The following is a 14886-nucleotide window of genomic DNA, read 5'->3' on the forward strand; positions in this document are numbered from 1 at the left end:
TAATATCATAATGTTTTCTATAATTTGTTCAATTTTTGTTTATTGAATTAATTAAAAAAATTTTTTTAGTTTCTTTTTCAACATGTTGACAAAGAATAATGTTATCATATAATAATATATTTTATTTTAATAATTCAGACAATAAAAGAAACAAAATAAATAACTATCTACCTAAATTGTATACACACACTATTACATGGTACAACACACGCGATTATGAAATACTTCATATTATAATATGCTATATTATAATATGTATGTACTTACATTTATTTATAATAATTATTATGAACGTATATTATAATTACTGTACATCACAAATCGACGACACCATTTAGCTAATAAAAAGGAAAATTGTACAACGGTGTTTGAACTTTCCGACGAATTCTGAATGCTCGACAATTTTTTTACAGTTTAATTATTATTTTTGTACACAATATTAAACAATCTGACATCTGTCTACGAAATCGCTCGTTAAACTCTTACAATACAAAAAAAAAAATAACGTATCTACATAAAATAATAACCATAGTAATAATAATAATAATAATAAAAGTTAAACAGACTTTTGTAATATTAAATATAATATCAAAATATATTATTTCGTATTCAAATATTATGATTTGATAATAATCATAATACTGTAGTAAGATATTATATAATATATATATATACATGATACGGGTATAGGTAGATACTCAAAAACAAAAAAAAAAAAAACAAAACAAAACGTTTGTCGCGGGATTAGTCGAGGGAGGATATGAAAAATAGGCATCGACTACCGAACGTGATAATCTCGGCAGACGGGGTCATGAGACGATATCTGCAGAGAAAATAAATGTCGAAATTAATTTAAGTAACCTACCTAGGTACGTATAATTTATCTACTACGTTTTTGCCCGTATAACATATCCAAAACATATAATATACTTAGATACACGTATTAAATACCGTTATATTGTGTCTTAAGAACTTGTATTTTATACCTATTGATTTCTTGACCCACAGTGTAGTACAGATTATACAGGGTATTCCAAATTATGTGTGTAAAAGTGTCAAATTTTTTGAATGAATCAAAACTATGTTATATTATATACATAGGCGTCCCCTGCAGTCTACTCAGATAGCTTGTTTTATGTTTTTACTTTTAATAGTGAAAACACTGAAAACTATCAATATTATCATAATTCTTATCATGAACGTAACAGAGAGTTTTGTAGTTATGTATCACATTATTTTAGAAAAAAATTCTGATTTATGTTTTTTTTCTTTTGAAGAGAGTTAAAAATTGAGTTATTTTGAATTATATTGGCATCTCTCCTGCGAATAAAGTCTGCGCACGCCTATGTATATATATATACCTATATATATATAATATATGTACAAAATATGAATAGGTAGTAAAAAAAAACCATTACATTCATAAAAAAAAAATTATTGTTTATACAAACACGGTACAATTAATAAAACATATATATAATAATAAAAACAGAGATCATAAAGCCGACAACGCCGGTCGCCGACTAGCCGTACTTATGTGTAACGAAATCTTATGTAAGTATGTATGTCTATACATTATGTTATAATTAGGTACAAGCACGTCTCTCATCCCAGTTCGAGTAAATAAAAATTAAACATAAAGTATATAATATTATGATGATATTATAATATAACATTACATGCCGTTTATGCTTGTACTACTCGCTATATATTATATATATATATATATACGTATATGAAGTATAATATTATATACAAACAATTTAATTATAATAATTTATAATTATTACACTTTCCTATTATATTAAATTATTACATTCTGTCGCGGCGTTCGATCTGCCGTTTCGTAGGGCACATATTATAGTGTCATTATATGGTATAATAATAGTAATACTAATAATATAAAGATATAACCTACTCACGAAATCGCTATACATATATACACACATATATATATATATATAGGTAATTGCAGGTATTAGATGCGATACGCCTACGCACGCGACAAATTTATTTTATATAGGTACTATGCGCAGACGAGGTAATGAAACTTTATCACAAAAAAATTATCATATTTGTACACTCACACACAAATACATGTCACATCGGCACAACCGCTATAAGACGACGTTTTTTTTTTTGTTTTTTCTTTATTTTGTTTTTTTGAATTTCACATATTTTTTCGATTAATCATAATCGATATTATATTATACATATTATTAAACTAAGTTATGTCTGTACAAAATATAATTAACGTACCTACCTATTTATAATTTTAATACAGGTGCGGAAAAAATCCTACATGTTCAATATTTTATAATCTATAATATAATATAATTTAATAATGATAATAATAATAATAATAATAATAATAATAATAATAATATTGTATACACTCGAATCATAACCGCTAAAATATATAACACATAAATATCGTGAACGCGATATAATTTTTTTCGGATTTTACTCGCTTTCCCGTACAATTAAAATAATAAAATCATGTAATTAAAAAACCATAATAATATAAATAATAATAATAATAATTTACACAATTTTCTGTACACGGTAATTAAAGAAAAAAAAATTGGTTCATACACATAAGGAGGAGGGGGTTTATTTTTGACTATTTCCATGGCTACTAACGCTGCACCGTATTATAATATATAGTGTGATACAGGTACTGTTGGTAGTCGTGGGGGTACTGGCCTGTTTGCCGGTCGTCGTGCGGACGTGGCGTGGAGGAATAGTGAGTGATGTCGATCGGCTGAGCAGCGTGGTATACCGATGACCGCGGTAGCTGCGCATCAGTGGCATCCTGCACCGCCGATGACCGCGGTAGCTGCGCATCAGTGGCAACGGCGATGACTCGAACACGATGACGTCGCGCAAAGCTCTTTTAGGTAGATACAACACGTAGTGCACAGGGTGAGCGATACCGATAGTGATGCAGGCGGCTTACTGCATCGCCGACGCGGCTGTCGCTTAATCCTCGTCGTGACTGTCGCCGCCGAACGATGGCGAGTTGGCTGGTGAGTATATCAGGTCCGGCGATATGGACCTGTCTGCCGGATACCCAAAACTGGTTCCGGCCACGTCCGACCCAGAACCGGAAGGACCGGCCCCCTCGCCCCTGTACCACAGCTGCCGCATATCGTTCCGCCGCTGCCGCATCAGCATCTTGTACTCGGATATCCGCATCTTTTTGCCATCGATGATGCACGTCCGCTTCGGTCTGGGCCGATACCGATAGTCCGGGTGCTTTTCCATGTGCAATTTGGACAGTCTGGATTGTTCCTCGTAGTACGGTTGCTTGTCCGAGTTTGACATTGCCTTCCATCTGCCACCTGCAGCGAACGGCAAAAAACACGCGATTATTATCATCAAATATATGCAGGTAGAAGAGTAAAAAAATCGAATAATTTTGTACAGTTGTGGCAAAATCGACAAAAAGATGTAAATAGTCTATTTTGGTACTCTACACATTATTTTGCCACAATGGTACCGAATTCTCTTATCGAGAAGAGATCATCTACGCACCTAAGATTTTCGAAATGTTTGAATTATGCATGTCGGGACAGGCTTTCAAAATCTTTCGCCTCTCGTCCTTGGCCCAAACCATGAACGCGTTCATAGGTCTCTTGATGTGCTCGCCATCTTTCTTCTGTTGTCGTATCATGCGACCTAAGGTTTCCCAAAACAAATTATTTATTATACAAAATTACAAACCATCAACTGTCATATTGCAACGTCATTGTGCAGTGCAGCATAGGTATATATTATATTACAATCCAGTAAAACTTCCATTTAACTACATTTTAACCAAATCTATTTAATTCTATATATATTTTAACGATATCTCTAAAATATGAATTTTGTGGTTGCCCACGAGTCTTTGTAAAGTTTGGAAGTTTCGCTGTTTAAAAGGCCGTTGTAATCTATAGCTGTAGAAGCGTCTATATGATTCTACTGTACACTCACCTCTATCACTTGTGTCATCGGCGATTTTGAAATTTGGATCGCTGGGTCCCCAAGCTGAGGTAACAAAAAAAATTAAATACGTGTTAAATATTGCACTGTTATACATAATTTTATCGTTGATGGTACAATACAAGTCATTTATATAAGCTATAAAGTTATACTTACATAAATCCATGTTTTCGGAATGTTCGTCCCTGAGGAGCTGAGGCGGACACAGTTGGAATCCCGAGTACGGCGACATCTTGTCCTTGCCGGGCGATAGGTTTAGTTTGCCACCTGAGATTAAAAAAAAAAAATCACTAATTGACAACAATATATTATAATAATATCAATTTGGCTACGTGAGTAATTATATCTGGTGGTAGTAATAATAATAATAATAATATTATCGTTGTTTTATGTTACAGTATATTTGTTTTAACTTTTAATTGAGTGCCAACTTTAGTCTCTAATTTATTCGTCTACATTATTTTTTACTTATGGTTCTTATATATACCTGTCTATAAATTCAATTAGATCGCGATCGATGAACGGTTCATATGATAAGGTGTACCGGTTCAAAGTACATTCTAAATAACACATTATTTTTATTCTGCCGATGCGATTATATTATTACTATTATTATGTTTTTACGAACGCGTATTTCATTACCACGGTGATGTTACCTGCAGGATTGAACTATCTCTATCTCTATAATATGCAAATATTGCGAATGCGTGCCCGTTTATATAAATATTGTATTGTTTAGTCCGATCGCAATAGAAAATTATGAACTGGAAATATAATACTGCACATAATATATGTAATAAAATACACCTTTTTTTTTTATTTATTCGTGTTTACTGTTTATTTTTTACATTTTGTCTTTCGCGCAATTAAATCCACGTATTATGATTAAATTACAAAATATTATGCTATATGATATTTTAACAGTTCGCCATTTATCGATTGACCTCGGACGTGTACTGCCGATAACGTCTGTTTAAGCGACCAAACGCCGACGATTAACCCAAAGGCGGCGCCAAAAGTCGTCGGCGACACCTTTATTATTCATTCCGTTGTGCGTCTAACGATCCACCGAAACAATTAATAGAAATGCGTGAAAAACGTTTATAAGCACTTGAACTGGCATTAAGGTGGCGAGGACGCGCGTTAATCACTTTTTACGTTATTATTGTTTAGAGAGATGTTTACGAAATACCGGTCGACGGCGGAAACAACCTTCGCGGGCTATAAAATATTATTATAATAATGTACGCATATATATATAATATCGTGTCTAATCTAACGAAACGAATACAATTATTATAAATTATTATATTATTCTCGTTTTCAAATTATCAAACAACAGCAGGAGGTGAGATAACTCGAGAGAATAATTATTTGTTCCGAACCGTGTGCGAGTATATATAGGTATGTCGATAATGCGAATAATAAGTCATTAACGGTTCACCCGACATCGAATAAACCGATTTCCAAGGCTCGAACGAAAATAATTTATGCGGTCTGAATTTTCGCGAACGCAATTTTCGTCGGCTCTTACGATTTATATCGCGTACGTCGGTTCTGAAAAGAAATATGTTTATTTTAACGAATCGATATAATATTGTAATAACATAATATTATATTCACCGTAGTATATACTATTACATTTTAATAATTATGACCGGACGTAGTGATTTTTTTCTGACGTTTTAATAATGTGTGTTTGCCGACAGTTCAACAGGCTGGCGGACATCGTAAATTCATAATAATAATATAGAATTCAATTGATTGGAATTTGAATTATTAGTTATTAAAAAATCTAAATGACTGAATGACCGATTGGCCGAAACGATGGTAAGATCGGTTAAACCCATACTATAGTACGTAGGGTACTAGATATAGAAGAATATACTAGATTTTATATCTATTATTGTTTATAATGTTTATCAGGGTAGTAGCAGTCTGTGGTTCAAACGTTTGGATAAGTTTTTGTACTGAATTCAGTGGCATTCGATAAAAACTGCACTTACCGGTGGACGAGTGATGTGGCGGAGGAGGCGGTGGTATGCCGGCGTACGGCATGAATCCCCTGGGCACCGGTATGGGTGGTGGCAGGAGTTTCGGAGTGGCCGCGGCCGGTGGGCTGACCAGTCCCTGACCGGAACCGGACCGCCTGTTGGCGGTGCCCGGCGTGGTGGCCGGCGGCGAAGACGAAGACGAGTTCCATCCGGCGCCGCCCGAACTCCTTGGCGCAAACATGTTGTTGGCCTGTTGTAGTTGGTGTTGCAACTGCTGTTGATGCTGTTGGAGATGATGGTGTTGCTGCTGTTGCTGTTGCTGATGCTGCTGCTGCTGTTGGAGTTGTTGGTGGTGGTGTTGCGGTGTCGTCGACGACGGAGGATGTGGTTGTGGCGTGGGCGACTTTCGCTTGGTCAGGTTTAGCGGTGCGTCCGGGTCGGTGGCCGTCGTTGGGTGTTGCAGCTGTTGTTGCTGCTGTGCCTGAGCAGGCGGCGGCGTCTGTTGCTGCTCATGTTGCAGTTGCATCGAACACTGACTGGCCGACGACGTGGACGGCGGTCGGCCGTTGTTGGACCATGCGGCTGTCGGCATGACCTAATGTGAAAAGCAAACAGGAAAATAGTATAATATGTCAATGATTTAGCGTTATATTGATATAAAGTCTACAAGTCCTCGCTATTTAGGTTTAATCCTAACCTACGTCTAGCCTGGCCCACTACATAATAAGCGAACGAATTCTTCTCAACTCGAAACGAAAAACTCCTTTACAAAACTCTATATTGATGTATATTTGGGCAAACGGTATTCAACAATGGGCGTAGCCAAAATAATCAAATATATATAAAATTGAAACTTTTCAAATCATAACTTTTCGTAAAAATATTACAAATGCTCCAGTCAGTATCCAAATCACACTGTTCATACCGATTTGAAAATAAACAGTATAGAAGAAACTGCAAAGGAATTATACAAGCGTTTTTGCTTCCAACTAATATACCATCCAAATCCTGGATAATCGGCGATAAATTTCGAAACCATTATCCCCCTCGCAGGTTAAAGGGAGCATGTGGAGTTATGTTTAAAATGCATATTTATCACTATTAAAATTAATCAAATTCACAAATAAAGTGTTATCGTTGGATCTTGTGTCTCATGTCTTAAATATATAAATCCGAACACACAGGCTTATTGTAAAAATTAGAAAACATATATAAAAATATAAAATACTAAATATGTATATTGTAGGTATTGTGGAAAAACTTAAACATGCCACAGAAGAGTTGGCCAAAAAGACGTACCTATCGAGTGGAAAAATCGTAGCTTACTAGCTAGATTAGATACAGGTGACGTTTAGATACTCACGTTGCAATTGGTGGATGCCATCGTGGTAGAGGTCTGTTGTTGTTGACCGGCCATCGTTGCCGCGTTGGAACAGTGTGACAGGCCACGAAGTTGGTCCAATAACGGCAGGAAGAACAGTGACTGAGGGTTTGGAAGGCTCGGCATCCCTTTCAGGTGGTTGAACTGAAAACGCAAAAATGACTGTTATTAGAGATCACAAAAAAATCACGCTCAAAACATCGTGTTTAAAAACTATTTTATTTTATTTTTTGAGGAAAATAATTAACACCAAAATAAAATATGCATAATAGCGTAACATACGAAGTCATAATGTCATGCTGAGCGGTATAATATTGTATTACTATTTACGAGTATTTTCAAATGGTAACTAAATATTTTATACTTAATATGTATTACTCATACTAACTGAGATTTACGACGAAATATTTTAATTTTAATTTAAATAATAAAATGAAAACTCAAAACTCTCAATTAGCTGAACTATATTAAGTTTTATACATTAAAACTTTAGGTCGTAAATATATTTGTCAGAATGAGCGAAAAAATTGTTTTTGATTAAAGAAGAATATACAAATAAATATTTGCTTAATAACGCTTCTCGAGCTGTTGCTGTAAATAATATGAATAATTTTAAATATGATGATATTATAATAACTGTGTGGGTGAATACTGAATACTCGCGCGTGCTCAAGTTCCATTGATCAATGCCGAATTGATAATACTAAAATAGTAAAATATAATATTATTATTATATTGCCGATAATATTTTAACGATTTAATACGGCTAAGGGTCGAGGGATATAATATACCTATCAGAGTATGAGTCCGAGTATAAACCACTTTAACCGCGGTTAAGTTAATAATTTATACATACAATGAAATATTTGAACGACGGACAACAGCCACAGACCAAACATTATTTACACGCTATATACACCGAAGCAGCAGTCTACTACAACTGTGCTTGATTAATGAACGTAAATAAAACGTATACTGATATACATATATGATATTTTGATACTTATATATTATATATTATATGTGCATGCAGCATGCGTGTTACGCACATCGGAGCCAAGTGTATTAATTCTGCACACGACTGTCGAGGGACAGTGGGTCTTTTTTCTCGTGTCTCGTTTACACACTCCCCCGCGTGACAGTTTTATTGTTCTATAAGACGGTAGACAATTTTTTTCCACTTTAATCATCCGAATAGTTAAAAATCTTTTTTTCCCATCTCATTCGCGCTCTTCCGTCACTGCCATTACCCACTCCCCGTGCACCATGTTATAGCGTATAATATAATATGTAATATTATTCACATAGTATATAACGTACATACACCGCAGCACATCCTGCCACCCTACCTCGCACGTCTATTTTGAATTCAGGCAAAAACCGTCTCAGCTAGCTGTGGCAGAAATATCGCACCGCATGTGCTAATTTATTTATTAATATGTCGTCGCGCGTGTTCCGGTTTCCGGTTGCGATTAAAACACATGTTTTCGTCACGACCGAGGTGAATCATTTCAATATCGTTGCAGTTCGATCCCCATTTACATCCGGACATATAACACGCATGATGAGAAAAAAGTCGTCACACTCATAGTATCGTCAGTTCAACTGAGTACGGAAACGATCCAGAAAAAAATTAAAAAACTCTAGTACACATGATATATTATACGCGTGTGTATAGCACAAGTGGTATCGTTCTTAACGACGCGTCATTCCGAAGACGCGCGCGAATATAACCGAAAGTGATAGCGAACTGCAGGTGATAACCGGAAACGATTGCGGCGCGTACAATTTTTTATGGTATATGTAGGTACCATTTCAAAAATAAATAGATCGCCACTACTCGTCATTCTTAGATACAGCTCATGTAGTCAAGCTGAGGCGCTTATATATTATATGTACCTATATATATATTATATACATATTTGTCCATATTCTGTCTAGCTTTCAGCTGGTTGTGCGCACACACTCACACACACACCAGCGAGCGTGGGGCATTTTAAAAAGATTATGGCCGAAAGACAAAGTGCGAAATCGTGGCAACGGTCCAGTACTTAAAATATAATAATATACCGTCGTCGTCGTATTATACAAAAGTTTGTAGCAGTGGAGCCTATATAGCGGTGACATCGGAGGCAACCATCCAATTCTTTAGATTTATTATTATTTATTATATTATTTAACGCCTATACGACAATTCTCGCTCGTGCTGCACACACTGACACATCACACATATACATGACGGCAGCAATTCGACCGGATAATAGTGTACAGTATGTGTGAGTGTGATGAGTGCACGCGCGCGCATCGACAAAACGTTACAAAAATAGGTACATTTCGCAATGCAAAAATGCCGCTAATTTTTATACAAAAAAATCGGGGTTTGTTTGGTTTATTTAAAAAACAAATTAGAAAAAAAATATTCAAGAAGAGCGTGTAGGAGGTTTTCGGTGGTAGTAGTACCCGTAAACATATTTTTTCTCATCTCTCGCTCACCGTGCCTTGTGCAAAGTGGGTTTATTCCGGCATCGGCAAAAGCACTTACGGCTACGTCACCTCTCTCTTCTGTTGACTTATTCATATTATACAATACTCGCTTCGAGGATAAAAAAGAAAACGCTTTTAAATTATTCTTTTTGTCGTATTTTTTTTTTTTTTTTTATAGACGTGACCCGAAATCTGTGGCGCAAAAGATTTTTGTTATTATTATTATGTATTTCGTGGGAGCGCTAAGTTCATTTATGAATATTGAACGAACCCGGTCGCCACTGCTGCGGCCTTTGAACCGCACGCTTCGTGTTTACCACCACCACCACAAAGCCCTTTTCAATATTTAATTCGTGATAGGTATCGATTGCGGACGACTTTTCACGTTTGTCATTATCGGGCGGCGTTGTTTTACCGCAAAAAAAAAATGCCTGAGGCTGGGAAAACGGAAGAAAAAAAGCTTAAAAGTATAAATTATATTCACATAAAAAAAAAACTAATAATAATTGCTTTCCCGTCGAGAACAAGACCTGCTCACCTACCTTTGGTTTTTTTTCTTAGTATTTATTATTCTATCGCTATTCCACCTCAACCACTGCCACTCGGTAAACAATGGAGATATCGTTTAAACGACGTCTCGGGGGCAATCGTAATAACGCGGACGAGGGAGGATGTTGCACAGGGAACCACAGACCAGGAGATTTCCACACTGCGCGTACGGTTTACGCGTATTATAATATATTATAATGTATTATGAAGACCGCCGTCGATTCTTGCGGCATCGCAGGGACGTGCGTGTATCATTGTTGACAAAATATACTTCAAAGTGAACTCTGTGTGCTGCTTGTTGCAACCCTCCTCGCTGTGTGTGTGTCGTTGTTATTATTATTTTTTTACGAGTGGTGTACCGAATGCAAACAATGAAACTGCGTTCTAATTATGCATCACCGCTACTAGAATATTATACATGTTTGGATTTTATGCGCTTCTTTTTCCATCCCCCGCACCGCACCACCCATCGCGCCACCCCAAGCTAATCTCGGCCAACGGTACATGACGTAATACATAATAATATGTACGTATTTGTTTTAGATTATTGCGCGTGTGTGTAGCGTACATTCGCGGAGGAGTGACACAATATCAAAAATGTATAAAGGGCTCGACCGGAAACCGGGAAAGACGATACATACTCGTATAATAATAACAAGTATTATATATATAGCTGCTGGGGATTAGGCGAATAATCATCACTGCAGCAGTACATATGATTTTTTCATGGTTTTATTCCCCCGACCGATTCAAATGACATTGTCCGATCGACGGAAAAAAAATCCGTGCACTATTCATACGCGAAGAACACGTGCCACCGATTTCCGAGATCAAGATCGCACGCGACCTACGGTTTTACTGTTGTTTTTATATCATTAGGAATACCGTGGAACAGCAGCTAGAGTACTCGAATTCACAATTCCAATTATTGTCATATTCGATTTACTCAAGGGTACACGCGTGTCATCAAATCGCCGGTGCTCGCAGAATCAAAAAAATTGCCTACAATTGCACAATATAATAATATTTATATGAAACACAGTCGGTTTTGCAGTTTTGTATATTCGAATTCGTAAACGTATTATCGCACAGTCGAGGAAATTATGTGAAAAAAAACAAAGTATAATAATCATATTATTGTATAATATATACAGTACCTATTGTTTCACAATGTCGAAACAAAATCATTGCGCAACGTTAATGGGAGGCTGGAAAACGTGATGACATTATGAAAAAAAAAATATTTATATAAAAAAACCTACTCACCACAAATTAAATCTTATTGTTAATTTGAAAGAAACCATTTTTGTACACGCGGATTATAACGCTTACTAACTACATTAGAGACATGGCATATAATATAATAAGAATTCATAAGCCATATGCCTACATTATGGTACTATAGTAATATAGTTTCGACATTATTATATTGTTATCTGTTTATTGCAATAATTTACACTGATGTTACTATAATATTACATCGGCGTGTATACGGTATTATAATAATGTAAAAAACATGTTGGCGAGTTTCTCAACAGATTCCAGTTTATATATATTATAATAATAAATTTAACAGTGGGCAAAGTGCATTTAGTCGTTAATAATAATAATAATAATAATAATAATCGAGAATGACACGCGAGGCTCACTGAATTCGTTTGGCTGCAAAAAAAAAAAAATTAATTAATTAAAAATAAACTAAAACCTCGCATGACCATCGACGTGATTCGCGTAACATAATAATATCGCGACCGTGTGATAATTTTATACGACATATTATTATTATTATTATCTGTAAACTTAACTTGTATAATAGGTCAGTCAAAGGTTTTTGTCTCAAAAAAAAAAAAAACGGCCACAGTACGTATTCGGCGCGTGTAATATGTACTGCTGCAGAATCACAACAATGTGGTGTAATGCGGTGCCCGCGGTGTATATATATATATATGTGTGTCATTTTCGTACTTAATATTGTACGTCATATAATGTATATATATAATATTATACAATTTGTGCGACTCGGCACTAGTCTAGTCGGCGGTTGTGTACAATGCGTATAGATAGGTATAGGTAGGTAGTATATATATATGTTAAAATTTTAATAATCGCACTGCAGCAAAGACCTACACAATACGCGTCGAACACCGTGTGTGCTCATATATATAGGCCCTTGAGGGGGTCGTAGCTGCGATGACGACGGCGGTATCAAAGAGATAACGTTGCGGATAACAGAACGCGCGCGGGCAAACAATGTGGCATTGTACACACGCTCAGCGCGTCAGTGGCGGTACACACACACACATACGGTATACATTATTATTACAGATATAATATACGTGTACGTGTGTGATGACGATAGCGACTGAGTGTATTCTCTTTATAATAAACATCAGAGTAATAATAACGTCCCCGCGCGGTCCAGCCGTACCTATATAATAATATGTGTATATATGTATACTATATATATGATGGGTGTATATCGTATATATATATATATATATATATATAGGTACAGTACGTGTAATCACACAGCTTTGTCGTCGATGAACCACCACCCTCTGCCCACCACAACTCGTTCATCACCGAAAAACTAGGGTCTTGTCCGTCCGTCCGTCATCCGTCCGACCACCCTACAGCAGCAGAAATCATTGGGTACGCATTGCGTCGTCGTTGTCCGGTTAGTTTTTTTTCTTCTGTACATTCGTCCCTCTCTCTCTATAACATACAAACGGTTCTGTTTGTCGTTATTTTTCGGGGTTATTATTATAAATTTTTTTTCATTCTCTAATTCTCTATACAGATACGCGTATTATGCGTAGATGCGGCTGTATATAGTTTATATATATATATACACTAACGTGGTCATTAGCTTCCACTTGTCTCCGCAATAAGCTAAATGGATTCATGTCGGTTTTTTCCCCTTCCATGAGCACATACTATGAATAGGTATAAACGACACATATTGCACCGGGGTGGTTCTAGTCTGCGTGTGTGTTATCTCGTCTCGTGTTGTACAAAACGCGTATCATATAGGACGTGGTCATACGATAAGAGGGTGGAGATCGGTAACAACACATACACGACAAAGATCAATTACGATATTAACATTCACAAATTTCTATGAAATACAAATAACTCTCATTACTGCTTTCAGAGACATTATTTGTCAACTGCCGGATTTCGATCTATAGATGGGGTTGTTGACGAGCTACGGCTACATCGTTGGTATTACCCGTGAAAATCGCATACGTTCCTGTTCCTACATTGCATCATTCAAAGAGGTTGTGATAAGAAAAATATAACAGCTAGAATATTAAGTCGACATTTTGTACTTCTAGTCTTATAAATGAAAAATTATCAAGTACTTAATTACAGTGAAACGATAAAAATAATATATTGGCCAAAATGAGCTTATCTTAAGTTTCACAGATTTTTGGTGATATTCCGAAATCTGTTCGTGCATGTTGCATGTTTGTCATTATATAACTATAACTCACTATAACTAGGCATTACGAAATAATGTTTTAAAGTTTCTTAACAGAATATATTATACCAGCACTTATGTTTGTATACTTTGGAAGGAAAATAAATCCAGCTATTATACATGATAATAATGATATTATTTACCTCTGCTACTACAGTATGTAATAATATATATAATATGTACAATATAAATAATATAATAATATGTATTGCACGACATATTACACAAATTCTTGTGTAGACACGCACTTTTGTCGACACTGCAGATTGTTCTGGTAAAAACAATCGTCGACAGAGGTGGTACTGCACTACTGCATGCACACGCTCAAATACACTTTCATTACATCAGACTTTACTATTGGCGGTGACGAACTATGGGTAGGCGGAGAGAGAAACTCTTTGAGTCGGTAGGGATATACGCGGTAATAATAATAATCATAATTGTAATTATAATAATAATAATCGTGTACAGCATTATACTTTACGGCAGCAAGACCCACGGAGACGGCGAGAACAAGTGGATAAGTCACAATGGCAAACACCACCATCATGGCAAGAACACTCACACAAAGAGTTTTCACTTTAGAAAAAATAATAAATTCAAATGAATAATAATAGAGTTTTGTGTTACTTCGGTGACGATGGGTGACGACGGTGGTGAAGTGCTGCTGCAGTGTATACATAATAATAATATATTCGCACCGCATCGGCCGTCCGATCAGCGTGCGAGAGTGTTGTTGGCGGGGGTGTTTTATAAGTGTGTCGCGGTTTTATTTTTTTTTAACAACGCGGTTATTTCAAAGAATTATTATTTTTAATGAGGCCTAACCTCCCCTTGTCAGCCCCCACCAAACTAGTGACACGAACAACAGTCGTTGTGCGGTTTTTCAATACACAATATAATATAATATATACATTGACTCCTATAATAAATAAATATATATATATATATACATTCATAATAATAATATACACACTTTACATTGCAGCACACGGCTTTATTGGTAG

The 14886-nt window shown here is 35.9% G+C and overlaps 1 protein-coding gene across 4 annotated transcripts in view; it reads right to left on the reverse strand.

Annotated features, from left to right (window-relative positions):
• The window catches only part of Sox102F (transcription factor Sox102F), a 183261-nt gene continuing 168375 nt past the window's right edge, over nucleotides 1–14886 (reverse strand). For all 4 annotated transcript variants that reach the window (XM_089225954.1, XM_089225953.1, XM_089225955.1 and 1 more), the window contains 6 exons: nucleotides 7345–7506; nucleotides 5994–6576; nucleotides 4144–4254; nucleotides 3979–4032; nucleotides 3538–3681; nucleotides 1–3344 (listed from right to left, as the gene is read on the reverse strand). In XM_089225954.1, coding sequence (XP_089082080.1) covers nucleotides 2983–3344; nucleotides 3538–3681; nucleotides 3979–4032; nucleotides 4144–4254; nucleotides 5994–6576; nucleotides 7345–7506 — 1416 coding nt within the window. In that variant the 3' untranslated portion in view covers nucleotides 1–2982. The remainder of the gene's footprint in view (nucleotides 3345–3537; nucleotides 3682–3978; nucleotides 4033–4143; nucleotides 4255–5993; nucleotides 6577–7344; nucleotides 7507–14886) is intronic.

This window comes from Diuraphis noxia, unplaced genomic scaffold (assembly GCF_037042655.1).
Source record: "Diuraphis noxia isolate RWA-SAM2 unplaced genomic scaffold, SU_Dnox_SAM2 contig0004, whole genome shotgun sequence".
In the NCBI taxonomy this organism is placed as follows: Eukaryota; Metazoa; Arthropoda; class Insecta; order Hemiptera; family Aphididae; genus Diuraphis; species Diuraphis noxia.